The sequence below is a fragment of the Acomys russatus genome, chromosome 10, assembly GCF_903995435.1.
Source record: "Acomys russatus chromosome 10, mAcoRus1.1, whole genome shotgun sequence".
Taxonomy (NCBI): domain Eukaryota; kingdom Metazoa; phylum Chordata; class Mammalia; order Rodentia; family Muridae; genus Acomys; species Acomys russatus.
Window position 1 is genome coordinate 686,758 of NC_067146.1, and position 27,845 is coordinate 714,602.

Genomic DNA, 27,845 nt, shown 5'->3' on the forward strand with positions numbered 1-27,845 from the left:
CTGAAATGTAGACAGGGCCAGGATGGTGACTGAACAACACTGGGAACTGTGGCGGGGCTGTGTGTATATGTGCGAGTTAAAGAGTAACGGGGACTGAACCTGCCCAGCAGGAAAACACAGGGGTCCTTTAAGCATGGGGTGTTGAATCCCACCTGGAAATGGGGGAGGGGGCCTGATGGACCCAAATTCTTCCCTGCCCAAGACCAAGTTCTCCTTAAGATCATCATAGTTGGGGGGGGGGGGTAGGAGCAAGATGAAATGGAGGCCTCCCCAACTTCAGGGCACTCCTATCACACATAAGCCCACTCTCTGGCATGAGGCCCATGGTTGTTATGAAGAAAGGTTAGAGGGGGTTCTTTAAAGGATTAGCTCGTCCTCATCTTCCTCATCAGTGGACCGCAGGCTGGGGCCATGCAAGATGTCAGCCAGTTCCTCCTCAGGCCCTGGGCTCCCCACCAGCTCCAGTTCCTCTAGCTCCCCCTCCTCTCTGGCTGGGGCCGGGAAAGAAGGGGCCTCTGGAGATGGTGGTGGTACAGGAGTCTCTGGCATGGTAGGAATCATGGCTTCTGTTCCAGGAGCCCCAACTCCACCCTCAGGCAGATTCCAGCCCTCTGCAGGAGGGGGTGGTCCCCCAGGACTTTTTCGAGTTGTTGTATTCCGGAAGCTGGCAAGAGGAGGGCGGAGCTGCACTCCAGATTTGGTGTGGCCCTCAATAGCTTTCTGTAGCTGGGGAGGAAGAGAAGGAAAGAGACAGATCATGGGAAAGAGAAACAAGATGGAAGACAATGGAGGAGACACTGTAAGAACACAAAACAGGAAGAAACAGAAATGGAAAGAGTGGTAAGAAGGGGAGAAACAGACCAACAGGGAACAATCACAGGTGAAGACAGGACAAAGGCATTCCTGCAGAGCAGCTGTTTCCCAGCTCCCCCTGAGAAAGTAACCCCCAGGAACCCCTTTCCTCCTAGTGATGGCTTTACACCTCCCTTATATTCCCACACCCCTCCCCACAGCTCACAGTTAAAGCCCATTCCCCCGAGCCAGGCCATCTGGGAAAAGATCACATGGGGTCCCTTCTGTAGTCACCTATAGAACTGTGTACACAACATGCTTTGCAGTCTCTCCCTGTTAGAGGGAAATCTGCTCTGTATGTTCGTTCCCTGATCATTTTCCCTCGTCTATTCCTCCCTCTCTCTAGTCAAGTGGGGCCTATCCATCCTTACCTCTTCTAGTGCCAAGACACCTCTGAGCTTCCCCATGCTGGTCACATAGGCAAGATGGAGGCCAAGAAGTGAGAAGAGTGTATGAGTCTGATGGGGAAAGCACAGGTCAGCATGTCCCCACTTGTGCCCTCCCTAAATCCCTAAGCAGTCAACAAGGGCTTGCCTTGTGCAGCGTTGTCTGCTCCACCAGCTGGAAAGGAGACTGGTCGATGCAACAGCAATCAAAGCACACAGGCTGGCTCAGCTGTTCCTGCTCCCAGGCCTCAATCTGTTGACAGAGTATCATAGAGACCCCTTCAACTCAGCATCGTCCCATAGGAACCATCATAGATACTGTTGATCAACAGGCATACACTTTCTCCTCAGAGACCCACAGCTTCCTTCTCCTTTGTTTCCTAGCCTCAAGTTGTACCCTTCACCTTCAGGTACCCAGAACACGGTTCCTACTTGTAGTCTTCCAAGTCCCCCTGGGTCTCCAAACATTTATTTCCAACCTTCATTGTGCATCTTACTGACACTCACAGTCAGGCACGTCTTTCGGTCAAATAAACCCTATCAGACATGACACCTTGCGAGTCTTTGGTTTTCTAAAATGGCATGGCTTGTGCTCAGCCTTGCGTTGCCACTTGCCTTTCCTCTGTCTACTGCATGAACAGTCACTGAGAGGGTTAAGTGATATCAACAGTTGGAGACCAAGGGAACTGGCAGTTGCCCCTTACTTGTAGAGCAGTGGGCATATTTGTTGATCTCAGCAGACTCCCTGTGCCAATTGGTATTTACTTGACTTGAACTGTCTATGTTTGCTTGCTTTTGTTTTTTAGTCTATTAGCCAAACCATTAAGGCACAAAGCCAGCTATCCTCTCGACCGACACACCCACAACCTCAAGATGCCAGAGAAACCACTCTCTTCAGCATTCATAAACAAATCTAAGATGTTCTTCCATCCTACTTTCTAAGTGATGCCACACTTCAATCCTCTATTTGTCCAAATCTGCACTCTAGCCTTCAGAGGCTATTAAGAGAGCTTAGTGAGCTCCTTGTCCTAGGATTGAGTATGGAGCCCACAGTCAAGCTGCCTCCATGTGTCATGCCTCATTGACATTTCTGGACACAGCCATGCATCCTCTAAACTCCTCAGGTCCTGACTAAAGGGTCACGTGTAGCCTAACTGGCTCTTTGCATAAGAGGACACTTATCCGAATTGTTGCAAAGAGAATAGGGCTAGAGGATTTTGATAGGATCTGTTCTCTTGCTCCTTCAGCGATCATATCAAGAGTTTTCAGCATCCTTTGTTTGTTTGTTTTTGCCTTTTCCTGGGAACAGTAGTAGCAACATTTTCAGAAAAACAATTGCCAAGAACTTCCTCTGTGCCAGACATAATTCTAATTGTTGTGCATGTCCTAGCTCATCGAATCCTCTTAATAACCCTGTCTCCATCTACATATTGCAGATAAAGTACAGTTGCACCGTGCTAAGTCTGTCAGGGGCTCCATAGGCAGCGATTGGTGGACTCTACTGTTTGTGCACTGAGCACATCCCAGATACAACCCCACTCCAGCTTCTGTCCAGGGGGTGGAGGAGGTGGCTACAGGGTCTTACAAAGAGCTCAGGACCAGTTAGAAGCCAGAGCTCTCATTATGTGAGATTTAAACCACAGCAGGGACAGAGGGGAATTCTTTACACATGGAATTCTTTCAATAATTTCTGTATTGGCTCAATATGATTTTGTCAAAATCAACATCTTGATATTGTCAAGGTTGTCATCTCTCAAAATATTCTGAATTTTTACTTTTATTGGACTTTATTCCTGAAAAATGTCTCCTCTATGTCTGTCTTGGGAAAGATATACACTAGAAATCTATCATCTAGAAATCTTTTTGTACCTGGATGCAAACAGGCATTAAATAGCCATATTCATTGACTGGCTGGTTTTCAGTTTTGTAGGTACAATAAGAAATGGAGGCACACACATTTAATCCTAGCATATGAGAGGCAGAGGTAGATGGGTATCTGTGAGTTTGAGGCCATTGAGTTCTGGGCCAGCCAGGGCTGCATAGTAAGACCCTGTCTCAAACAAACAAACAAAAAATCAATATCTTCATTGGATGAAACAATCCTTTCCAGGATGTGGATTTTCTTACCTCTTCAGGTGACATGTTATCCACTAAGTCTGTTGAGTCCTAGGGAAGAAAGAGAGAGAGGACCAAGTTCTTCCCTTCTCTTCTCAAACTAATTATGATTCTCAGTGAAGCAAAAACTATGTCCTCCTGGGCAGGTCCCAAACAGCCACCTTTTCAAACCACCATCTTTGGTGGGACCTCTGTTTGTCTAACTAAGGACTCTGCTTTCTCATTCCTCAAAGACAATCTTCTGGCTGTCCTTCCTCTGAACGGTCCTTACCTGGGCTGCTTTCTTCTTTGTGGAGTGACCTCTGGCCAGTAAGCAGGGCATCAGGCGCTGAAAGACGGAAGATCTTTGACCTGAAAGGAGAAGTGAGAAGATGGGGGAAGCGGCCAGGGTTTGACACTGTGCCACTAAAGAATTGCACTTCCTCAATGCTGCACCTCACTGGATTCCTCTTTTCTACCTCTGTCCCAAGTCCCGAGGACAGCATTATGGGGGTTAATCAATTAGAGTCAGCTTTCAACATCACCTAGCCTCACATCTCCTTACAAAGAGTAGCTGCTAGGTAAAGGTGAGTTCCAACATAACTTCCAAGACATGTTAAGAGGTCTTTACCTGCAGGGTCTGGGACTTCAGGTGGCTGTTTGTGGTTGGGCAGAGGTCCATTAGGCTCTTCAGGGTATGATGGAGCAGCAGGAAAGGGCAGAAGTGGAGGAGGAGGTAGTGGAAGCTAAAAAAAAAAAAAAAAAAAAAAAAAGGAAAAACTCTCAGTCTCAGAGGAGACCATATCACATGACACCTTGGGATAGCTAACTAGCTCCTGTCCCCACCCTGCCCTGCCCCAATTCCTTTTTTCCTTTTTAAACATCACCCTGGCACCGGTCTCTTTTGCAACACACACACACACACACACACACACACACACACACACACAGAGTCACTTTCTCATTTGTCAGTGTCTGCCTTCCCTTTTCCTTCTGTCCAGCCCCTGTCAGAGTAAAGCCCAACCCAGCCCAGCTGAGCTGCCACTGGCAATGTCACCTGCTGACATTTTCCCTTCTGCCAGCCTCCCTTCCCCTTCCATCTTGGCTACCTCTGTCTTCCTGGAGAGGTCCTCATCTTCATCTTCATCTACAAAGGCGAAGGACTCAGGTCGGCCTCCGCCAGGGTGCCATTCCCCAGCTTGCTGCGACTTGCCATCATAGGGCAGCTCTGATAACTTGCGAGCCATGTCCTGGGCAGCCTTCAACCTCCTCTCAGCACACAGGTGGCGCTGCAGGAGGGACTGTAGTTCTGAGCGTTCCACAGAGCCCAGCAGGATCATTGAATCTAGAGGACAATCATGTATTCCTGAGGGCATGCTCCACACCTTCCCAGTGAGCAGGTCAGGAGCAGCCAGAGCTCAGAACCTTCCCTTACTCCATTCTTACCTTTTCTCACTAAGAACTCATTTTAAACCTCTCCAGGGTGGCCTCACTTGATCGCTTTTTCGTCACACATTTAACACCACTCATGCACCCAATTGGCAGCACACTAATTGGTGCTAATCTGAATTTATCTGTACAGTGCCCTAATATAATATTTGCAAATATGCAAACCAAAATAGGCTGATCACCCTGATCCAATAGTAATGAAACTTGAGAGGCAACTGTAACAGCCTGACACTCATTCACACCCTGAAAGAAGTCTATGAGAAACATTAGCATTGTGTCCTCTCTTCTGGAAGAAGTTTTGCCCATTAAAGCACCTAGGCCCTGATAGGATATAGGCAAAATGTTCCTTCTCATGAGGTCCTGTATGTGTTTATAGAAATTCTGCTACAGTGCTGTAAGTTAACGACTCTAGCACTGCATCAATGACACTTAGGGCTTAGATGTACCTCATACTGTTAAATCTTTGTCATAGTCGTGACAACCTTGTGCCCTGCTGGCTGCATCCTTGCTCTAAGAAAGAGTCGTGGCTTCAGGAACTACTGAGAAGGTCACCAAACTTAGAGGGAATGTGTGAATTAATGTAGGTTGAGAAATTTGGATAGTCTCTATATCTGAAGTTGAAAACTAGCATTATCCCCAGCTCCAAATAGCTCCTCATGTGTATTTTCTATTACAGTAATTCACAGACTAGAGATATGAGTGCTGAAGGTCCAATTAATACTTAGAACTCTAAAAATACAGAGATTATGGTCTCTACATTCAAAGATTACCCAATCTAATCAAAAAGACAAACTACAGTAAGAAGAGGTGCACACCAGAGTGAAATGCCAATGCAGGGCAGGAAGTATGGTGACTGAAAGGAAACATGAAATCAACATTTACAAACGCCATTTATTCCTCCAGGAGGAACAGTTTTCACTCTTTTCTAGGTTGGCCATTAAAGACCATTTTAGTGACAGAATGTAGTTAAGTAGGAAGAGGGTCCAAGATTTACAGTTGACTCCCACTGTCTATGAACTCCCTTACCCACCAGACTGTGTCTGTAACTCCAATACCAGAGGCGCCCTGCCTGTGAGTCACAGCCTTGCACAGAGCAACAACAAAGTGAGCTGCCTGAATCTCATGTTCCCAGCTGAGGCTGCACAAACAGCACTCAGCCTTCTCAGCTCAGCCGGAGTAAACAAGTGTTCTGTTAGCAGTCTGTCTAATGCCACATTGTTTTTGTTTTTTTCGAGTCTCTGTGCTTTGTGCGGTGACTCTGTGGTGTAAAATGTCCCCCAGATGTACTGCCGAAGTGCTGTCTCCTGTTCCTAAGCACGAGAAGGGAAGGCTGTGTGCTCTGCCTTATTGAGAAAATACCTTAGGTGAGTTTCATATGGGTAGGATTACAGCGCCGTTTGTTGGCCATGAGATCAAGGTTAATAAATGAAAAAGAATATTACATAAGCTGTCTTAAAACAGAACCACACAGAAAACATGGCTATGTATCGACTGCTTGGCAAGAGTGTTGTGACTATATTTTCCCCTTGGAACATTGTTCTCCAAACTGTTCACTAATTCCAAGCTCAGTAGCTTTTACAATTCATGGCTGCCATGAATAGTAAGATTTGCCCATATTTCCTTAATTGAGTTTTAACTGCCTTTGTGTGCCTGTGTTACGGCTGTTCTTCACTTCCTGAAGGAGAGTAAGCTCCTCAGTAAGTATAAGCTGAGTTTCCCTTTGTACTTGGATAGCTCTGAATTCGAGTCTATACCTGTGATGGTGACTCTTACTGTCAGCTTAACTGGATTCTGAATCACCCAGGAGGCTGGTGAGGCACCTCTGGGTGTGTCTATGAGGACATTTCTAGAGATTAAATAAAGAAGGGAGATCCACTCTGAATATATGTAGCATGATCTCATGGCTTTGCATCCCAGAAAAAATAGGACAAAAAAAGGGAAGACATCTGAGTACCAGCATCCTTTTGCTGGAGATCTTGACCTGCCATGATGTGTATTACTCTGTCCAAACATTCTATCTCTACCGTAATGGACTGAACTCCTTAAAACAATGAGCTGAAATAAACATTTCTTCCCTTACTCAGTTTACATTAGGTGTTTTAATATCAGTATAAGAAAGTAAAGTAACGCTGGTTCTCTCTGCCACTGTACAACCCTGCTGGCCACCAGCTGGGTAGTTGGCTGGCTTCCTTGCTTCTCACTTACCTTTGGAATCAACCAATGGTAAAGTCTTGACTGTGGTGGTCTGGAGTAGGTTTCTCAGTTCTCCGTACGTGCAAGAAGCTGAGACAAACTTCACATCACGTACCATGATATCCTCGACAAAGATTGTAAATTTACTGAGGAGGGAGAAGGCATCCTGGGTTAGCCCGTTATAGGCCTATGCTGGCCCTTCCTTCTTCCCCAAAGGTCTGCCTCGCATTCTTTCATTCACAGTATTTATTACGTATATGTAAACATGAAAATAATCTCTAAAAGTGTTTCCCAATGCTGATGCTAGCCTGGCTCTCCTCTTCAGGACCTCCCACATCCCACCATATCTAAACTAATTCCAGCTGGTGGCCCTGACCTGAGCTGGTTCCAACCAAGGTCAGGCAAATAGGGAAGCTTCTTGACCTGAATGATGCTGTCATAGAGGGAAGGCTGCAGGCTCTGAGCCACCATGTTGGCCAAGATAACAGCCACCATCATGGGCAGGATGTGAGCAATCTGACCAGTTAATTCGAAGCAAATCACAGCAGTGGAGACTGTGTGGGAGACAGCCCCTGTCAAAGCTGCTGCTCCTGGAATGACAGGAATGTATTAATGGGTTAGCGCTGTCTTTCTTGGCATTGGGGAACACATGAAGATATGACAAGTGGGGCACAGAATAGGAGACAGGACCTTGGCCAGTGTCAACAATCCCAGGGTTACTACTTTTCAAGAGTAGGGGCTAGAATGCTGGCCTATTTGAAAATTATCCTTTTGATCTAATTTATATATAATATTACCAAGTCACAAAATCTATGTACATGCAGAGTTTCTCATTTATAATGGGAACAGAGTGATATCTATTGTATCCATTCTTTGCTTTTCAATGGAACATTTAAAAACTCAATGGTCTTATTTTAACACTCGTGTCAATGTCAAAAGATTATGATTGAAAAGCATGAAAATTGAAGAATCATGGTATACTTATGAACAAAGTTTATTTCCCTGGGATACCATGTCTCATCCACTCTATTAAATAACTTCTAAAAGTCTTAGGACCTAAATAATTGATTCTATAAGCTTGCCAAAGGTAGAATCAATCTTACACATTTTAAAAGTTGTTTTTCTATCAACTCAATAGTCACTTATGCTTTAACTGTATTTCTTATTCAAATATGAGGGAAGGGCCAGCCTAGTCTACATAGTAAGTTTCAGCATAGAAAGGGCTATGTCAAGAGACCCTGTCTCAAAGGAAAGAAAAAAGAAGAAGAAGAAGAAGAAGAAGAAGAAGAAGAAGAAGAAGAAGAAGAAGAAGAAAAGGAAAAAGAAAACAAACAAACCTTAAAACTAATTTTTAAAATGATGTAAATATCCTGTGGGAAGATACAGGAGAAGGCTTATGTGAAAATATGAAATAAAAGGTCACAGAAGTCTAGTATTAGGATGTATGATCCTAGTAGGTGACTCACAGAGCATAGCTCAAATCATAAACTACAGAGCATGTGTCCATTGGGAACTGTACATTATGGAAGACTAGAGACACTTGCAAGGCATGAAGAGAACGGAAGGCTCCTATACTGACAAAGGAAGCATTTATAAATGGACTATGACCAGGCAGTAAAGTGCCATACGTGGGTCTACCTCAGAAGTCATTTTAGAAGTCCAGGGCTCACGTTTCCCAGCTCTTACTCCCATATTCTTTGTCTCCATGAACGTTAGCACAGCTCAATTTGGACGGACTGGGGCCATCGCCTGGACTATGGGCTCCATGATTCTCAGGGAAGAAAGAGCCTCTGAACATGCAAAGACAATGCAGAGTACCCTCTCCTTATTTTATTTGATTCCTGTGCCTGTTTTCCATGGGAGGAAACTTAGGCTTACAAAAAAGAAACAGTGAGAGGCAGAACCAAAAGCTTGTTGTTTGATCAAAAACTGAATTAAATTAGTGTTGTATTTAAGCTAAATTGCTGTACATTGAAAGAAGATGTATTAGCAGACTTTAACTATAGGTACTTGGGATATTCAATGTCTGGTTATAGAGGTTAGGAGTACGTCTCACCAATTACTGCATAGCCCCCAGGTAAGATCTTGTAGATGATGTCATCAAATACGACACCCTCAGGGAATAACATGGCCATAATCTCTCCTATCAGCCTTCCAAATGCAGCTCCTAGAAGGAAGATAAAGAAGAAAACTATTAGCATACATTTTCTTTGTCTTTGTTTTTAGCATCATCTGTGCTGAGGCATTAAGAGTACAAACTCCTGATATCCTAGGTTTTTCCTTGTTTTCCCACCAACCACCCAGATTGCAGCTGTCAGTATGATGCCATCAACCCTTACCCTTACCGAGCACAAAGACAGGCATGAAGCCTCCGCAGGGGATGGGCATAGTGGTAGCCACAATGGACATCCAAAACTAGGGTCAGAAAAGAAACATTAGAGTACTGTTTCCAAAAGTACCCCCAAGGAAGCCCCTTTCTCTTCTCTGCCCTGCTCACTCCTATTTCAAGAGTCATAACAGAAGCACTTGGGATAGCCAACCCTTCTGGAAGCGTTCTTGTCTGTCAGCATTCTCCAGAGCCTGAAAAACTTGGCATTCTCAGGCTGAGAGATCGACAAATACATCAGGATAAGAAAGTTCCTCCAGATGGCTGACACAAACCCTTCCAACTTTGAGTGACTATATTCTCCTTTTGGCAATCTAGAACAAGGAAGCTCCAGGGGATCCCCCTTTCACTGTTCCAAAAAGACCCTCACGCAGTCTAGGAAGTTTACCTCTGTGGAGTAGTCTGAGATGCTAAGCTGGAAGAGGCTTTTTCCTGCTCAGCTTCTATTTCTATAACACTACTCCAGACAATGCGGTAGATACCTTAACGTCTACTGAACTTTTGTATGATTAATTTAGCTTTGATTTGACCATTTACAAAGCCATACAGAAGGTAAGCCTCACAGGGAACCAGAAGAGAGGACTGTTCTGCTAGAGCCTTTGCTAGCCTTTGTCTTTGATATCAAACCACCTTAAACAAAGAGGAAAATTGTATCTGGATCCTGGGGACATACAATGATAGAATGTATTCTTAGACTCTGTGAGGCCCAGTGTTCAATCCCCAGTACTGAAAAAAAACAAAAAACAAAAAACATTGATCTGTCTTGGCTGAACCACAAGGGCAAACTGAGAGCTGGATGAGTCTTTCAATATGACAGAAAAGATATTCAAGGTCAACTTTGCAAGGCACTATTCCAACAGAAATTGGGGCAATTATAGCAAAAGCAGCATGTACATTCGGAGCAGAGAATGCAGAAGGATTGAGACATAGAGCAGAACAGGAATAATGGCTGAGCATTAAAGTCTAAAGAAAAAAACTGTTGAGACGTAGTTTTCAAAGTCTTTCAATGTAAGTTAATAAATTTTAGGAAAGGATTATCAATTAATTAGGTACACAGCGAAAGCAGCTCAAAAGTATAACAAGCTATTAAGATTAAAGTATCTGAAATTCTTTGAACCATGTGTATGATATATTAATGAAAAATAAATTTCTTAATTTTAGGAACTTAAGGAAGCATTCTTTTAAGCTAAGGAGGCGACAATGAAGGCAATGAAGAGAGAACTTTGCTCCAGAAGTGTGAGATGAAGCAAAATATCTCTTCATGCCAGATCATAGAGATGGTTGAGAATTGCCAAGTTAAATCTTCAAAATGAAGAGAACACAGACTGATGACTTCTTGAGGGAAGAGGGCAAACTTTCTTATTTTTTCTTCCTCTACAGTGGCACAGTGCTCCATAAATGTAGGTAGGAAACAAAGAAAATGCAGATGAGCAGATGAGCAGATGCCTTTGGAGGCAAGCACATCAGACAATCTACAGGCACCATCCCAGGCACCCATCGCTTACACTTCTTAAGTGATGCCATTTAACACATCAAGAATCCAAGCACTCCCACGTATTGTCTGGAATAAGTTCATGGGAGTCATAAGGAATTTTGTAGGCTCAGATGATCCGAAAGTACCAATGATCCAGACGATGGGTGATGGGTAGGGCTAATTTTGGAGGGTAAAGCAGATTATCTTCCCACATAAGTATAACAACTAGACCAAGACCAAGACAAGGGGTATTGAAGTTATCAACTCCCATGGCACAAAGTAGGGTGACTGAGATTAGCAAACTTTTTTAGTTATTGGCTCATGAAGGGAAAAAACCCAGAGTGATGTGGCACAGAAGTAACTTCTAAGATGTTAAAGACCCAGTTGTAAAGAACTGAGAAACTAGAAACCTGTTATCACTGACTTAATTATATTTAGACCCATCACAAGAAGAAATAACATAAAGCCTCCCACGGAGCCTCAGGCTCTGCTGAAACTCAACACCACCAGGCAGTGCTGTTAGCCTCATTAAAAGGGAACAGAGATGTTAGAATTATATTCATGTTCATGGAAAATCTCTGATGATTCTTTGCACACCTTAAAAATGGGGATGTTGGGGAGGTGGGACTTCCTTTCACCAATATTAAGGAACAGCTGAACTGAGACTGTGACCTCACTCATGGACACTGCCAGAGGCCACATGGATTAGATTTTAAATCCAATTGCAGAAACGCAGTGCTAGTCCCTACTTTGAGCGGAACACAGTTTGGATGCCTCCCAGGCTTCCATTTGGAAATTTCATGAATGTTGTGAGATGTCAAGGGGTGAGGACCTCACCCAGCTGTGGGGCTTGGAAATGAAGCCTTTGAAATTTGTTAGGATTAGACAAGGCACACTGAGACATCAGTGATGGCTTCCTGGCAACTTTCTGAGGAGGGAGAACAGATAGATACACCCGAACTTCCTGTTGCTTGCTATGTGATGTTCACCACAGCTGGCAAAGGTGTCATGGCTGGTGTGACTCTGTGACCTTGGATGTCCAGAACTGTGAGTCAAAATTACTCTTTTCCTTATGAGGTAGCTTACCTCATATATTTAATTAGAATAACAAAAAACCCAAGATGAATATAAGCACTTATTTTATATTTTAATTTGGCTACATGTTTTATTTTTCCCATTTGAAGAAAATAGGAGTACTGTTATGAGTCCAATGAATAGCCAATGAAAATGTTGGAAAGCAGTGACTGGTAAAACTGAATTTTCAGCAAGGAATACTTTTGTAATTAGAAATATTAAAAAATATTGTAGACCTTTTGCAAACTGTTGGGCTTGAAATATAGCCCAGAATGTGGTTTTTTTTTTTCTTATATACTTATAATATGAGTGTTCTTTAGGATATAATTCAGTGAGAAGTTAATTATAGTGACATACAGATGAGTCTTTCTATATCATTCAAGTGGGGTGCTGAAAATAAGCTTGACTTTGTGAAGACATATAACTGTAAATATGGGGATGTGGATAAGGTAAGGAGTAAGTGCTAAAAAATATTTTATTTTTAGAAAACTTTTCAAAATCTTGACACCTTAACAGTCTACAGGACCCCAAAGGCAACATATAGCTTGCACCAAGCTGTATGATTACTGGATAATAGATTCTGAAATACTATCAAACCATGGACTGGGTTATGGCAGATGGGATTATAGACTGAACAGTCAATTCAGAGTTACTGTGTTGTGGCTTACACTAGAGTGTCAGGAGGTCAACTTCAAGGCTAGGCTGGGATACAAAATAAAACCTTAATTTACTCCTAAGTAAAGTAGGCTCGACCAAATCCAAAACTTACAAATTAGAGAAGATGAAAATTATAAATGAAAGTCTAGACACTGAATCCTTAACAAGATTCTTGAAAACGTCTTCATGAAACATTAGCATGTATTTGAAGGAAGGAACAGAAAAGATAAAACAAGTGAAGTGTTCGGTTAGTCCACCTTCAGCGCGTGAGGTGAGGGAGAGGGAAGCCACAGCAAACCCTGGGAGCCCAAGCTTGGGGTCTGAGACCTGGTGTGTGACATGGCTGGCATCTTTAATAATAGCATCACTGAAAAGGACATTAACAAGCAGCAGCAGCGAATAAGGAAATGTCAAATTACCCAAAAGCCAATGACCAAGAACTATGTACTTGGTACATGGCATATCATAACATTTGTTGAAAAAATTGACAGTTGCTGTACTTTAAGAACAATACCAATATAAATTAGTGATTCATATTTTGTAGAACATAGAATCATGAAAGCATTATAAATAACAGCAAGGTACTGAAAAGCATGAGAGTTTAGGCTGGACAGAAATACCTATAGGAACCCTAGCCCACAAAGGACATACTGGCTTGCTTACTTAAGGCATGCTATTAGTAAAAGAGAAATCACCAAAGGAAACACCAGATGATCATCATCTATAAAGGAGTAACAGCCAGGTTTGGAAATAAAAGAATAAGGTAGAACTGAACAAGAAAGAATGTAAAGGCTTCAACTTTTATTTCCTAATTAAAGTTAAGAAACACTAGTCTAGAAATGTCCTCATATTCTCACTGCCTGCATGGAGAATAATTACATTTGTAAAAATTATTTATAGTCATTAATAAGGTTGACTTGGTTATTTCATCACCTTCAAAATTCCAGAAAAGCGATGAGAGAGATTTGTGTGCAAATCACCTGAAAGTGAATAACGGATCCATGGAGATTAAATATCTCATTATCTAACACGTGGGAGGAATTTGGTTAATTAGTCTGAGGCTTTTACACAGTTATCTATATTGCTAAACTCTGTCTTACTCCAATTTACTTGACTGTTCTGATGCCTTAAAAAGATAACAAATGGAACTATTAGAAGGGTTATTGTAATTATGGCAAACACCACTAAGTGGTCACGAGCAGAGCAATTAAGCTACATCCTAATTCACTTTGATAGACAGGCAACTTATGGTTTCCTCACGACTTCTGTCTAGGTGGACACGGACCAGATGAAAGCCTACCCTTCCTGTACAAGGCCTGGGCTCCTCTCCTGAGAACAGACGAGGCTTACAGGGGCTGTAGTGGGGCAGGGTACCTTCATGATGAAGAAGAGAAGGATGATGATGACTACGTTGACCTGGGGGTGAATCCACACAGCTGACTGACCCAGGCTTTTGGGGTCACCTATGTGCTTTACCCATGTGTTGTTGTCAAACAGGGTACTGATGGCTTCACGGGGCATCAGCTGTGAGGGAAGAAGCAGAGGAGGCAGGTTTTCCATGCATGCACTGTACCTCCAGTGTTAGAGAGCTCATCCCCATCCTATTAGTCCAGGACGCTTTTTGTTCTTTTCTCTGAGAGAAAGGCTATCCTTGGGCAAAACCGTGCAAACTCCCAGTCTGAGCAGTTGCCCCACCCTTGGCCTAGAGACACAGCCACAGAGATGAGTTAACCCCGCTGCTCTTGGGCGCCCCCTAGAGCTGACCTCTCCAGCCATGAATTGACCCATTCCTGGAGGAAAGGTGAGTGAGGCGATGACAAAGGTAACAATTCCAGGATATAGCAGGCGGCTGCAAGAGAAACAGAGTTAACCCTGTTCTCCTACTTAGCCAGTCCACAACGCATCCACAACTCAGCTTCCAAGCTGTTGTTTCCCGTAGTCTTCTGTTCTTTCAGCAAAGCATATTCTCTTTGCCAAGAAAGTGACCACTTGGGCCTGCACACAGAGCCTCCCATAGCTGCACACAGCAACTCCACCTAAAAGCATTCACCTCAACGAGAACTGCTGGAGGAAACCAGAAGAAGTGGGCGGGGCAAGGGAAGGGCAATGACTCACTGCTTAGCAAGAAATTGGCTGAGAGCCTTGTGCTTTCGGACACCGAGCATGACTTGGCGATGCAGATAAACGAAAACAGCTCCCAAGAATCCGCAGCAAATCCTGAGGGTGCAAGTTACAAGGCTGGAAGCTCTGACCCAGACAGTGCAGGGGAGAAAGCAAGCAGCCTCCTCCTTTCTTTTCAACGCAGCTGCCTCACAGCTAATTCATGCTTTTACGTATGCTCTCCACAGCTTCTTCATGGCTCCAGCCCCTTCCAGTCCAGGCCATACCCCAGTCCCTGCTTCCCACACCCAGAAGGAGTGGTCCCACTGACCCAATGACAGCAAACGCTGGGAGTTCCTTCAGGTCAAAGGGGAAATCCATTCGGAAATTAGTTCTGAACAGAGCAGTAATGGTAACTGTAGGACGAAAAGGCAGCGTTAGTGTGGGAGCTCACAGAAAGCCACAGTCTTAGAGAGAGGAAGAGAAGTCGTGTAAAAGTATCTTCCCTTCCTTAAATCCCAACGTCTTTTCTCCCACTGAGTTTTCCTTTCCCTATAGCATTTCCCCATGGCTACACTCTCTACTCCATGACCCGACTTCTCCCTATACCCTGAGCCTTGGCCTTGCTTCCCATGCACCACCCAGTCCTTTTCTGATGTGCTCCAGAGTTACACTTTCTGCCATGTCACCACCATCCCTGTCTCACCCCCTCAACCCCCCCACTGAGGCCTCCCCTGTTACCAGCGTCTTTGTTCCACACCGCCAGGACACGGAACACAAAGGCACTGAATGTGGCTGCAAAGAAGCCTCGCCAGTAATTCCGAACAGCAAAGTAGGTAGAGGTGACCTCGATGCTAAACAGCACTCCTGTGGGGCAGGGAGAGAGGCCAGGAGATGACATACCCACACCTCCCACTGCTGGGACCCCATGAGCAACAGTGAAGTGATACTTACTATAAACTTGTCTATGCTCCCCCCTCCCTGACCTATGGCCCAAGAATATGGACCAGTGAGATACAGAGACAGTGAGAAGTGGATAGGCTCGTACTTCCCTCAACTTCAAGCTCAAGTATCTGTGTACTTAAGTTATAGGATGGAATGGGGTTCACAACAGTCAAATATCCATGGAGACTTATGGACAGGTAAAATAGCACTGCTGAATTATGAGAAAGAAAGAAGCTTCCAGAGCAGACACTGTTGCCAAAGAGAGGTCAGGATTTGCATGTTCCTTGATACCCCCTAGGGCAAGTTCATGAAAAATAAGAAAACTAGGATAGGGCATTATGCATGTCTACAGGATTTAATATTTCAGGAAAAGAAGGCAGAGAAGCCTTCCTAAAAGTCATGATGATACTTAGGAAATGTGCCTCACAAGGACCAACCAGAGCCAGGAGGACAACCACGGTGAAAAGAAGGTAAAATATGCTTAGAAAGGTGAGGGAGGTAAAAGGAAATGGCAGCTAGTAGTCACTAGTTCCTGTTCTGAGAGGGGAGGTGCAAGTACAGTGAGGAGGAACAGACACACACACACACACACACACACACACACACACACACACACACACACACACACACTTGGAGTGCTGAGCCAAAGGAAGCAATGCTACGGGAGCCAGAAAAGCACCACTGAAAACAACAAAGAAATGACTGCAAGCTTTAGGATAAGGGATCTTTAGTAACACTACCTAAACCTTGGCCCAGCCTCATGCACATTACACAGGATAGAGACCTGAGACTAGATGGGGATGAGGGCTAGTCCAACAGGAAAACACAACCAAACGCAAACAAGGACAATTTTGTCCTTTTCTCGTGGTGTACATTGTTGGTGTGCTCAAGGCTGGCCATTCCCTCCTGCTTCAGACAGCAGCTCACACAATAGGATTTCTCTTTCCCCGATCCTCTATTTAAAAGTCACATCTCTCAAACCCCCCATGGTCTCCACCATCTCTCTTGCAGGGGTCAATGACTAGTCACATTGAGTCTATGTACCAAGGAGACGGTACATAGATGAGGCTATTTTCTTCTGGAGCCACAGCTGCTTTTGGCAGAGGGTTTCCCTGGTATCTCCTTCCCTGGAAAGCCATCACCTATCTTCCTTGTCAAGTAGAAACCATCCATTTCGCATCCCACTCTCCGTATTTTCCGCTCTCAGATGTAGCTATTTGTTTACACTGCTGAGTCCTGGGACTGGATGTTCCTCGGAAACTAAGCCCTGGTGCAATAGTGAGCACCGACTTGGGGTTCAGTGACTATCCTGGGATGGACAGGAGAGGAGAGGATACGGAGGAAGACAGAAACACAGAGAGGGAATGTCAAAGAATGGAGCCCAGTGATGCTGAGCTGAGCCAGACACTATTCCTGCCCTGCTCTTTAAATCTAAGGGCAGAAGTCCACAACAGAAATCAGGTGGAACAGGTCTCACTCCTTTGCTTTGCCATAATAAAAGTAAAACCAGCTTTGCTTTCCTGGGTGGAATTTTCCAACGGACAATTGCATGTTCCAGCTGAATGTCTTCCATGATGTAGACCTGGGAGACATTTTTGGTTGTGGTTGTTTTGGGTTTTGTTTGTTTTTTTCAGACAGGGTTTCTCAGTGTAGTCTTGGTTGTCCTGGACTTACTCTGTAGACCAGGCCGACCTCGAACTCACAGAGATCCGCCTGCCTCTGCCTCCTGAGTGCTGGGATTTCAGGCCTGTGTCATCACCGTGTGTTCGGGAGAGAGAGCTAACTTTCCTATTAGCCTGAGACAAACATAAAATATGCTGCTAAAAACAAACAGAGCTTTAAAACCATGAACAGCTGTTAGAAACTCTGCTGCCTCAGGTGTGGAACATTGCTCTCTTCTTCCACTCTGGTCCTCCTCTGTTTACTCTTCTGGTTCCCATGGCACACCTCTGTCCAGGGAAGGCGCTGCTTGTGGTCTCCATCTCCTGTTACTCACAGATACAACCGTCTTTCTCAATTTCACTTATGCCTGTGGCATCGGCCATGGACACTGACTAGGTTCAGCTCAATTCCTGGATTGTAGACTCATCCGTCTAGATGCCTGTTTAATAGTATTTGGTCAGGCCATAGAAACTTTAAACTCAGTATCCTCTAAGTAAAATCTGTCCCCTTCCCTTCAGACCCAGTTTGTTTCCCATTTCTTCTCCTATGGTCACTGATAGCACTATTTACTGCATTGCTCGTATTGTGAGCCTGGGTGTTGGCGTAGATCTGTCTGTCCTATCTTCACATAAAATCAGCTATCAGGTAGCATCAGTCTGACTTGATACCACTCGGTTTCTCAGCCCCTCCTCTACCTCCTTTGCTGCCCAGTTCTGTCCGTCATCGTGTAGCACCAGGATGATGACAATAGTCTTCTTGTTAATCTTAGATCAATCCTGCTAAGCCACAGCCAATATGATCCTGCTCACATGTGCCAAAGGGATTGGATGGGAAGGCTGAGCGAACCATGTCACTTCCTTGTTTAAATCCTTGCATGGTTTCACTTCACGGATGACAATGCCTCACAAAGTCAGTCTGCTGAGATAACACAAGTCCTATGACAGTCTCTGCAAGGAGGCCTTGGTAGGAAACACTGTTTGCCGCTACCTTGGGTATTCACAATGCATTCCAATGTCTCAGATGTTCTGATAACCTTTCTAGTTCATTTCTTTTGTTTGCTTGTTTGTGTTTTTGTCGTTGGTTCCGCACCCCCACCCCAGAACAGGATTTCTCTGTGTAGCCTTGGCTGTCCTGGACTCGTTTTGTAGACCAGGCTGGCCTCGAACCCACAGTGATCCACCTGCCTCTGCCTCCAGTTCATTTGTTTTTAACTACTTATTTATTCCTATTAGTCTTTAATTTTCTAACCAACTGGAACTTGCATTGGTTTTCACTCATTACACCTATAAACACTTGGAAGAATTGTGCTCTGAAAAAAATGTATTTGGGCAAATCCTACATTAAAGGCTAAGACCTGTGTTATTCTGCGTGACTTCTGCAGGCCTTCATGATTCAGCCACACTTCCGATTATACTTCCTCATTCTCCTAGTGCCACTTGGTACTGTAGCAGCAGCTATTGACTTTGGATAGTGTCCATTCTGTCAGGGGTTCCCTTCCTCCTCGCAGGCTCCTACTTACTAGTTATGCCCACGGCAAACACTGTCTCTTTCATAAAGCTTCACAGGCTCCCCCAGGCTGCCTTGAAGGTTCACTGCACTTTGCCTAGGAATGCCACATGGTCACTTAACAGCTTGTGATGGTCTGTGTTGCCTGCCTCCCTGAGCCCCTTGAGAGCGCAGGACCAACCTCACTATCTGGCACACAATGGGAGAAAAACAGCTTTGGTTGCTTTAGTAGGATGCTGAATTATATTACTTTGATTAGTATAAGGAATTAGGAGTTGCTTATGTTGTGGGTAAAAGATCTCAACACTACAATTTTTTTCTTTTCAGGTATCCTGTATTCATTAAAAAAAGAAAGAAACAATCACTGCCACCTGCAGGCAGGCTTGTCATTGGCTGCATAAGGCAAACAGCCTGAGCACAGCCCCTTCCCTTCACATTCAAGTGTTTAGCAATTTCTTGTGTCAAGAGCAATGCGTTCCTGTAACTTTCCTAAGGTGAGGTTCCCGTCCCAAGACCAGAGAGAACCTCTGCCTCCTCATAAGCCGCAGTGTCAGGAAGAGAACGCAGGTTCCCTTCGCTTTAAAATGTTTCTAACAAAACTAAAACAACACAAATTTGTCTTTTATTTGGAAGGCTAAGGGGCAAATAAAGGCAGTGTGTGTAAAAACATAGGTGTGAGTGTCTAGCGTGCAGAAACTCAAATACCCCACCGCTCGCTGGCTTTAGTGACTGGAGCTTACGGAAGAAGTGTCGCCGGCATGCCAACGGTGTACACGCTTCCCGGAAGCTCTATGGTCCATCATTGCGCATGCGCTCACTGATTTTAAACTGTCCTCCATACATCACTTCTGAGCCAAACCATCTTAGACACCTGGGAAACTCCTCTTGAAAAGACTGACTGCAGTTTCATTGTTGAAAAGAGGCATCTAGCAGCTGGTTGTTTAAGAACCATATGCCCTTTCTATAACTGTATTTATTCAATTGTCGACGTGGAATTTCATCATCAGTGATGTCAGTCAATGAGCCATATATTCCCTGCCCTGTTAACATAGCTGCGACTCAACTCTGATAAGGGAATAAACAGCCCTGCCTTTTGTGACCATGCCCTGTCTTTACTAACCCATGATAATATCACTATTTTCCTTATATGGATAGAAAGAGCTAAACTGACTTATAAATTGCTTGCATATCAAGAAACAACTTTGTTTTTGTTTTGGTTTTTTTCAAGACAGGGCTTTTTGTAGAGCCTTGGCTGTCTTGGACTCATTTGTAGATCAGGCTGGCCTTGAACTCACAAAGATCTGTGTTTCTCTGCCTCCCCGAGTGCTGAGATTACAGGCATATGCCACCACACCTGGCTAAGAAACACCTTTTTTTTTTAAAGCTCCCATAAGTACTTCACATTCTAAAGTTCATCATTAATCTATATGCAGTCTACTGAAACCTCAGTGTCTTTAGTAAATCACAAGAGGTAAGTTTTCCCTTGGAGAAGGAAGTACACGGAATCTCCTGTTACAGGACAGTGTGGGTAAAGCAAAAGTATTGGCAGTGCAAATAGGCTTTAGCATCAGTGGGGACCAGGAGAACAGCTGTGGTTCTAATGTCTGGCTCCCCACATGCTGCAAGCACACCCCTGTTCACTGGTCTTTCTATAATGCAGTTCTGTCAAACTTTGCTCGCAGTGTTTGGTGGGAATCCATGTAAAACGGTTAGAACAAGGTGCAAGGCAGGTGCTGCCTAAGAGTGGCAGTTTTCACTGTAGTGGAAATGGTTAATGGTAGCACTGGGTGAAGCAAGAACCAGCCAGTAAACAAGACCAGGCAAATGGGCCCATGCACTGGGGATGGGGCAGACTTGCCTCCAAGTGGTGTTCCAAAACAGCAGCCGACCCCCACGGCACAGCCCACTGTCAGGATGTCAGTGTAATAGTATGGCTGCTACTGGGGAGAGACAGACAGACAGACAGATAGGAGGAGAAGGGAAGGGCAGAGAGATGGGAAGAGAATGAGCAGGGATGAGAAACAAAACAGAATGAGAGGCCTACGTCACAGTAATGAACATGGTCCCGTCATCCCTGTGATTCCCAGGCCAGGAGAAACTCAGCGAGTTTGGCAACCAGGAAGTGACCTTATAGGCTCCAAGGCCAACAATCAACCAAGGAAAATGCTTAGTAAGTAAATAGATGTCAGGCAAATGAACAAATAATGACCAAACAAAAAGAGGCTGAGGAGAAGTAGCAAGAGGCAGCAGGGTCTTCACTCCCAACAGGAAAAGTAGCAGTAAAGCCTGCAGTGGAGGGCAGCCTATGTCAAAAGAACGCTCAGCTCTTTGGCAGAAACACATGGGTCCCTGGAAAGCAGGGGCTGCAATCCACAGTCACTCCCTGGTGGCCCACCCATCAGTCCCTTCAGTGAGCACGGCCCCTCTAACCCAAGCTACAGCAGACACCCACCCACCCTTCAAGTCTGGCTCAGGCAACCCAGGTAGGGAGGAAGTGAAACTTGCCTCCAACAGGGGCTGCAAAGCAGCATCCCACGCCCACCGCACAGGCTGGCACCAGGAGATCAAGCTGCCCAGGCACGGTCTGCAACAGAGAAGCAGGACGGGCAAGGCAGGTGGCAGAGGGGGACAGACAAGCAGTACACGTAAACCAGGTGGGTGGGTGTCGGGAACTACAAAAGGATGGCAGCAGCACAGGAGGGAACATGGGAAGGAAATGACACTGTTCATGTGGGTAGGAGGGTAACATGGGGAAGGGCTGGTTCAGGTCACCACAAAGGGACACAGGTCAGGAAGACAGACAGAAGCTGGACAGAGGGGAGGATACGGCTAGGGTGAGCAGGCGGGGACGTGGGGGAACTGGAGCACGGGTTAGTGAGACGCCGCCTTCAGCACCAAGGCCAGCCCAGAGCAGGCACCCCTCCCCGGCTCCCTGCGCACAGTGAGGGCTTCCTCCTATCAGCTGGCCCCTGCTGCGCTGTACTGCCTCAGCCTTACCTCATAGACACCACAGAACATGGACATAAACTTGCTGAGGACAGCAGCACAGATACTGGCAATGTGAACAAAGGGACCCTGGAAGAGATTAGGAGAGACAGGGCTCAGGAGTGGAGGAGAAGCCTGCAGACATCGCTGAACCAGTTTCCTGCATGGAAAAGCCAGGCAAAAGTTCTGTCCTAAAGGAGCCTCATCTCAGGAGGGAAGAGGTGATAAACGTGTGTTATCAGATAGTGCCCGAGCCTAGGAAGCAACTGAACAGGAGTTAGGCAAAAGAGGGAGGTGGGGACAAGGACTTGGAGAAGGTGGCCTTCCCTGGCCTATCGCCATCGAGTAAGTGCCTTGAGTGATAGTTACGTGAGCGAGCCTCATGGCTGTCAGAGGGAGCGTGTTTTACGCAGAAGGAACAGAAGCTGCAGGGGGCCCGAGTGGGTAGCATGGTATGGCATGGCTTCGTGGTCCAAGCAGAGGGAAGCAGGCAGGCTGTGGGGCTGGCTGCTGGTGGGAGGGGTGCAGATCTTACATTAAGTGATATGGAAACTCTCAGGATGTTCTTGGCTAGAGGTCAGAGGTGTCTGATTCCTTTTTGAAAGATGCTCTGGCTACTGTGCAAAATGGTGATGGTAGGGGACAAGTGTGCACCAGGGGACGACGCTGGAGGAGCCTCGCTGTCACCTTGAAAAGAATAAGTCTCACTCTAGGCCTCAGTTTTCTCATGCCAAAATAAGGGAGAAACCCAAGGACTGTGCTGATTTTGAGGCTAGCCTAGGCTACAGATAAATTCCAGGTGAGTCTGAGCTACAGAATAAGCAAGCAAATGACCAAACACAGAATAAAAATAAACAATAAATAAATGAATAATAAGCACGACAAGAAGTTTGGTTCAGATTGTGTAGCGGGCAGACATTTTCTAGAGACATTCTTCTTGTCGCTAACTCAGGCCTGCCACTACTGCTTATGGTTAAAAGTCAAGGATAACGCTAGCATCTCACAGGACAGAGCAACGGTTGTGTCACCAAACCCAGGGTAAGGAACTCCCAGGGCTTTCAGCCCTGGCTGACTCCAGTCAGCTCTGCTGGCCATTCCCTCAGCTATGCAAACCTACCTCTTTCCCCACAGGGATGCCACTGCCCAGCCCAGCGGTCAAGGCCACCACCTTGGCTACGAAGGCCTTGATTGTGAGGTACTCCTTCAAGACAACACCACGAAGAATTGTCTTCATCTCAGGGATTCCAGAGCCTAAAGGGGTTTTTAAAAGGATGGCGTAAGTACAGGCACGCAGTAGAGTTTAAATGGGAGAGGACAGTAGAGATAGGAGAGAGGTAACCATGCCGAGGCCTCACAGGGGTCTGGAGGATGGAGTTTAGAGTGGTCTATTAAAGAACAAAAAACCTCCCCACAAAAACCAGTCCGTGTCGTCCTATAGAAAACACTCACCCACAGCCTGGGGTGAGATGAGCTGGCAAAACAAAGCGCTGAAGAGGATGAGGATAAGTGGGAAGGTGACCCAGGCCAGGTACTGCAGAGGGAGGCTGGGCTGCATCTGGGCATAGGTCCACTTGTAGGCTGTAGGAACACAGACCCTAGGTCAGTTAGAGTGGAGGTTGACAGTGGAGGTTGACAGTGAGAACTATCTTAGCATTCACTGTCTTAGCATTCACACCACCTGACAGCATGCTGGCTTGCTTGCATGCCCTAGGCATCTTATTTGCCTGGCCCCCAGGGCACTCCTCTCACTGCACACGCAGGAACTCTGAGCTGAAAGAGGTGGCTCTCTCTGCAGGTGCCCTCTGGCAGAGGTAGCTCCTGGCTGTAGCATAAGTCATAGTTGAGTAAGGCGACTGTAGCACCTGGCTAGAGGCCATAGGGCGACCCCTGACAACCAAAGGGGTTCCTGAGGCTTGGGAATTTCAGTGGTAAAACTGACAGGAACACTGGGAGAGCTGCTCAAGTCAGTCACCCTGTTAGAGGGGGCACTCATAGTTTGGGGTGGCAGCTGGCAGGAAAGGCATGGGTGCTGATCTGGTTCTCAGTAAGTTTAGTTTTATCTGGAGCCAGAGTCACAGCTGACCACTCGTGCAACTCGCTCAGCCCAAACACACCTGGTCTACTCTAGGCAAAAAGCTCAGAAACAGTTTCCAGACGGAGAAGACAGAAGGCAAGCAGTCAAGGGAGAACCTACCCTGAAGGCTCTTGGCACTAACATAGTCCATGCACCAGCTGACTAGAGCCATCAGTAGGCCCAGGAGCACAAGGAAGATCCAGTCTTCCCCCAGCTTTCTTCTGACCACACGTTCCAGGCGGCGGATACAATCTAGGAAGAGGTAAGGGTAAACAAGGAGCAAAGCAGCGCTGGTCATTTCTTTGGGAGCAGGTTGAAGAGGGAAGCTGGGAGTCATCTGTGTATTAAATCACTGGACAGCTCATCTCATCTCTGCCTGTTGCTGTCCCCTGTCATTCCAGAAAGCACAACAACCCTACTCTCTACTAACACATGAGTTTCCATGTAAAACTCTCATTTCTTCTGGTTGGAACAAAAAAAAAAAAAAAAAAAAGGAAGGCAAAGGTGGAGGAGAGGTGTCTTTCATTTCCTTCCCTTATGCAGGAGAGGGCTTTAGTGGTGTGTGTGTGTATGTGCGCGCAGGCGTGCGTGAGTGCACATGAACATGCTTCTTGGGAGATGTCTAATGGGGCACCCAAGTTCTTCTCCCAATCCCTGTACCTCCTATTCCAGATTCCTTTATTCCTCAGTCCCCATCACCTTGACATTTAGAATAGTGGTCCTCATCCAAGCTGTCCAAGGTAGAACTGGAGCCCATCTTTTTGGGCATGTCCTTGTCACGTTCCTTATACGAATATTGCTCTCTGTGATGGCCATATATCTGTATGGATAAAGAATGGTCAGTGTCTACCTTGTTGAAGAGTCAAAAAGAATATAGAAGGCATGACATAAATGTAGAGGTACAGAGAAAGGAGAGCTGTTTTAAATCCTGGGCATTGAAAGTTGCATGCAGGGGACTTTATGGTCATCCCTTCTCTCACCTCTCTACTGTCCAATGTTTTCCACTGATCTTCCATCTCTGATTCTGTTTCATAATTTTTCCCAACCTAGACATGTCTTGGTCCATAGTAGCTTTTATCAGGGGAGTTAACTTCTACTTGGAAGTTAAGGTACCAAGACTTGTGTGGGAGTTACTCATCGGTATCAGGCAGGCATTCATGTATCACTCTGTGTTCTGCACATCTCTGTATTTTCCCGGCACCTCTGCATTGACTTACCTTCTCAGGATCCCAACTTAGATGAAGAGAGGCCACACTAATCCAGCTAGGAATTGACTTTATATAATTACAGGCCCGGATGGTGCCTCCTTGCATTTTACCATGATATGCTTGCCTGTCTTGAGACACTCAGCTTCTTTATTAAAGTTGCACAAAGCCCATTCCATGCCACATTCCAGAGCTTGTAGTCACAAACAGGGACTGGGCTAACGATGGCAGTTTAATCTGCTTCCCACATTGAGTTAACTGGGTCCCACCAGCAAGTGAAGAGGGCAGATCTGTCCCCATGCTAGCATCTGTGAAAGATGTATGAGAGCGCTAATCGCTTTGTGCTAGCCCCACACACCCTACACTAACTCATCCTCTGGGGTCAGGCCAGGCCATGTGGCTGATTCTGGGAGAGCCTCTCTGTAGAAGAGATCTTATTTCACAATATGATGTTTTGGTCCTGAGCAGGCACATACTAATTAGAGATTAGTGACTGAGGAAAGCCTATTTCTTCGAACTCTGCTGGTAACCCAGACAGAAAATACATCCAGTTTGTACATGGTGGTGCACACCTTTAGTCCCAGTGCTTAGGAGGCAGAGGCTGGCGGATCTCTGAGTTTGAAGCCAACATAGTCTACATAGAATACCAGGCCAGCCAGGGATACATAATAAGATCCTATCTCAAAAACAAGCAAGCAAGTAAGCAAGTAAGCAAGCAAACAAACAAACAAAGGCCAGAAAATAATTCCCTTGAAGATCCACTATTGGGGTTGCCTCAGCTCTCTTAGTTGCAGACTGGGAGAAATGAGGAAATGGTGTGCTCTCTTCCAACATTCAGTCTGGGAAAACAGTGTAAGAGCCATATGTATCCTGCTGGTCCAAGAGAACTACCACATTATCCCAAGCTTAGAGGAGGGGAGGAAGAAATCCAAATCCAAATGTGTAAGTGATGAACTGTCTGCAAAGTGTCGAGAGTCCTCTAGTGTGTGCAGGACTGAGGTGGAAATTGGGGACAGAACCATCTTGACAAAACGTTGGTGACTGCTGTGTCCTGCGAAGTCATTACGCTTGTCTATTGTTCGTGTAAGTATAGTGTTTTCCCCTCACAAGCATTGAACAAAGAAAACAATCCATTCCTGCTTGCTTTGGAGGCAGGTTGGAATCTGGATGGACTCTACTTCCAACCTAACTGGCTATTCTTCCTTTAGCCAAATGTCTTGTCACCAGAAAGTGCTCTAATTAGCTGCTTGGTAGTGCACACCTTTATTCCCCACACTCAGGAGGCAGAGGCAGGTGGACCTCTGTGAGCTCGAGGCCAACATGACCTACAGAGCAAGTTCCAGGACAGGAAGGCTACACAAAGAAGCCCTGTCATGAAAACCAAACCAAACCAAACCAATGAACACCAAAACCAAGCCAAACCAACCAACCAACCAACCAACCAACACCCAAAAAAAAAAAAAAAAGTTCTAACTGCACTTCTGCTCACTGGTCAGTCAGCCTTCTCCAGAAATGAGGGTGAGAATGAGCTGGCTCTAACATTCAGATCCTGCTTAACACAGCTCCCTCCTGCCTGTGTACCTACCCTTAGCAACTGCTCAGAGGACAGACCCTCAGGATCCTTGTGCTGCCATCACCCACGTAGCCCACCTCCAGGTTCCCACTCTGACTCTAGGAGCCATAGCCTTGCCAGCAAAACTCTTCTAAAGTCTCATCACATCTTTCTCTCAGACTCCTTCCATTCTGTTCTATTCTGCATCCTCTGCAGTTAAGAGGCACACTTACCTAGGTTAATAAGTAAATTAACCTGGAAATTTCCCAGGGCGACTCTACCTTCCCTATCTTGTGCCGATCCCATTTCTCTTCTAGTTGTCCATTTACTACCGATCCCCAAGCCCTGGAGGATAATTGCCTTTTGACACAGCTCTGCACTTTCCTAAGTGTCATATGTTTCACAGAAAGCTTTCTTTTATAATTGTGTGAGTGTGTGTGCGCGTGTGCGCGCATACATTCTACAGGGCATTGTGTGGAAAAAGCCCATGGTACCTTCATGTGAGGGTGGAGATCCTCAGCATTTGCAGCTCCTGCAAGACCCAGTCTGGTTATGTAAGCATGTGAGCATGCACTCTTCATTTAAGTACGGCTCTGCTGGTTCCCCACATGGTTTGAATATTGTTAGTAAAGGCGACGTGAACATACATGCAATTCTTAAGTAGACAGATCTTTAAAAGGTTTTCATATTTTTAATACACTGACCATTTGTTCACAATAAATACCATCCGCCCCCTTCTCACCTAACAGCCAAGTTTCACCAACCCTTGGCCTCACAGACACGTCTCCTGCTCCCCTTCCCCACACCCCAGGACTTTACCTGTGTTGGGTGGGCATTGTGCCTCGGACCCATGTCCTTTCTCGGCCGGTGCTGAAGCCCCCCATTCTCTGAGGGCAGTCCATAGCTGGTACAGTGTTCGAAGGGTATGTACTGGTACTGGGGGGCACTGCCCCACCAGTTTTGTTCACCTCCATGCTGCTGGGACTGGGACCGCTCCATGTGTCGTCCCCCCAAGCCCCAGCCAGGCCTTGGCCTGCTTGCTCCCAATCTCCCCCCAGTAGCTCCTTAAGCCTCTGCTTTCGCCTGTCCCCAAGGCGTCTGGGGCAACATGCCCACCTCCAGCTATTTATAGCTGTCTCTCTCCATCACATGACCACCTCCCCCCCCACTGCCACATCTGATCCTTCTGGGGTCGAAGCAGGTGTGAGTGCAGTGTGGGGGTGGGGGTTAGGATGAGAACCTGTGGGACAG

The 27,845-nt window shown here is 45.8% G+C and overlaps 1 protein-coding gene across 1 annotated transcript; it reads right to left on the bottom strand.

The window, feature by feature from the left end:
- Window positions 1-300: 300 nt before the first annotated feature.
- Window positions 301-27,677, bottom strand: Clcn1 (chloride voltage-gated channel 1). The gene is made up of 23 exons (XM_051151638.1): window positions 27,414-27,677; window positions 24,537-24,657; window positions 23,958-24,089; window positions 23,213-23,341; window positions 22,881-23,014; window positions 21,776-21,853; window positions 20,637-20,715; window positions 15,407-15,532; window positions 14,997-15,081; window positions 14,681-14,782; window positions 14,330-14,414; window positions 13,940-14,089; window positions 9,320-9,389; window positions 9,031-9,141; window positions 7,351-7,564; window positions 6,987-7,120; window positions 4,442-4,677; window positions 3,964-4,078; window positions 3,625-3,704; window positions 3,366-3,404; window positions 1,387-1,491; window positions 1,224-1,310; window positions 301-726 (listed from the first exon to the last, which is right to left on the bottom strand). The coding sequence occupies exons 1-23, from the start codon at window positions 27,591-27,593 to the stop codon at window positions 358-360; spliced, it is 2,961 nt and encodes a 986-aa protein (XP_051007595.1). The 5' UTR covers window positions 27,594-27,677; the 3' UTR covers window positions 301-357.
- Between the last annotated feature and the right edge of the window lie 168 nt (window positions 27,678-27,845).

Bases quoted from the DNA above. Each gene is read 5' to 3' on its own strand.
- Clcn1 (XM_051151638.1), bottom strand. From the start codon at position 27,593: ATGGAGCGGTCCCAGTCCCAGCAGCATGGAGGTGAACAAAACTGGTGG. The intron at 15,082-15,406 runs GTAACAGGGGAG...TTCGTCCTACAG, and splicing joins GGTGTGGAACAAAGACGCTG to TTACCATTACTGCTCTGTTC. The intron at 14,415-14,680 runs GTGAGTCATTGC...TTTCTCTTGCAG, and splicing joins AGCCAATTTCTTGCTAAGCA to CCGCCTGCTATATCCTGGAA.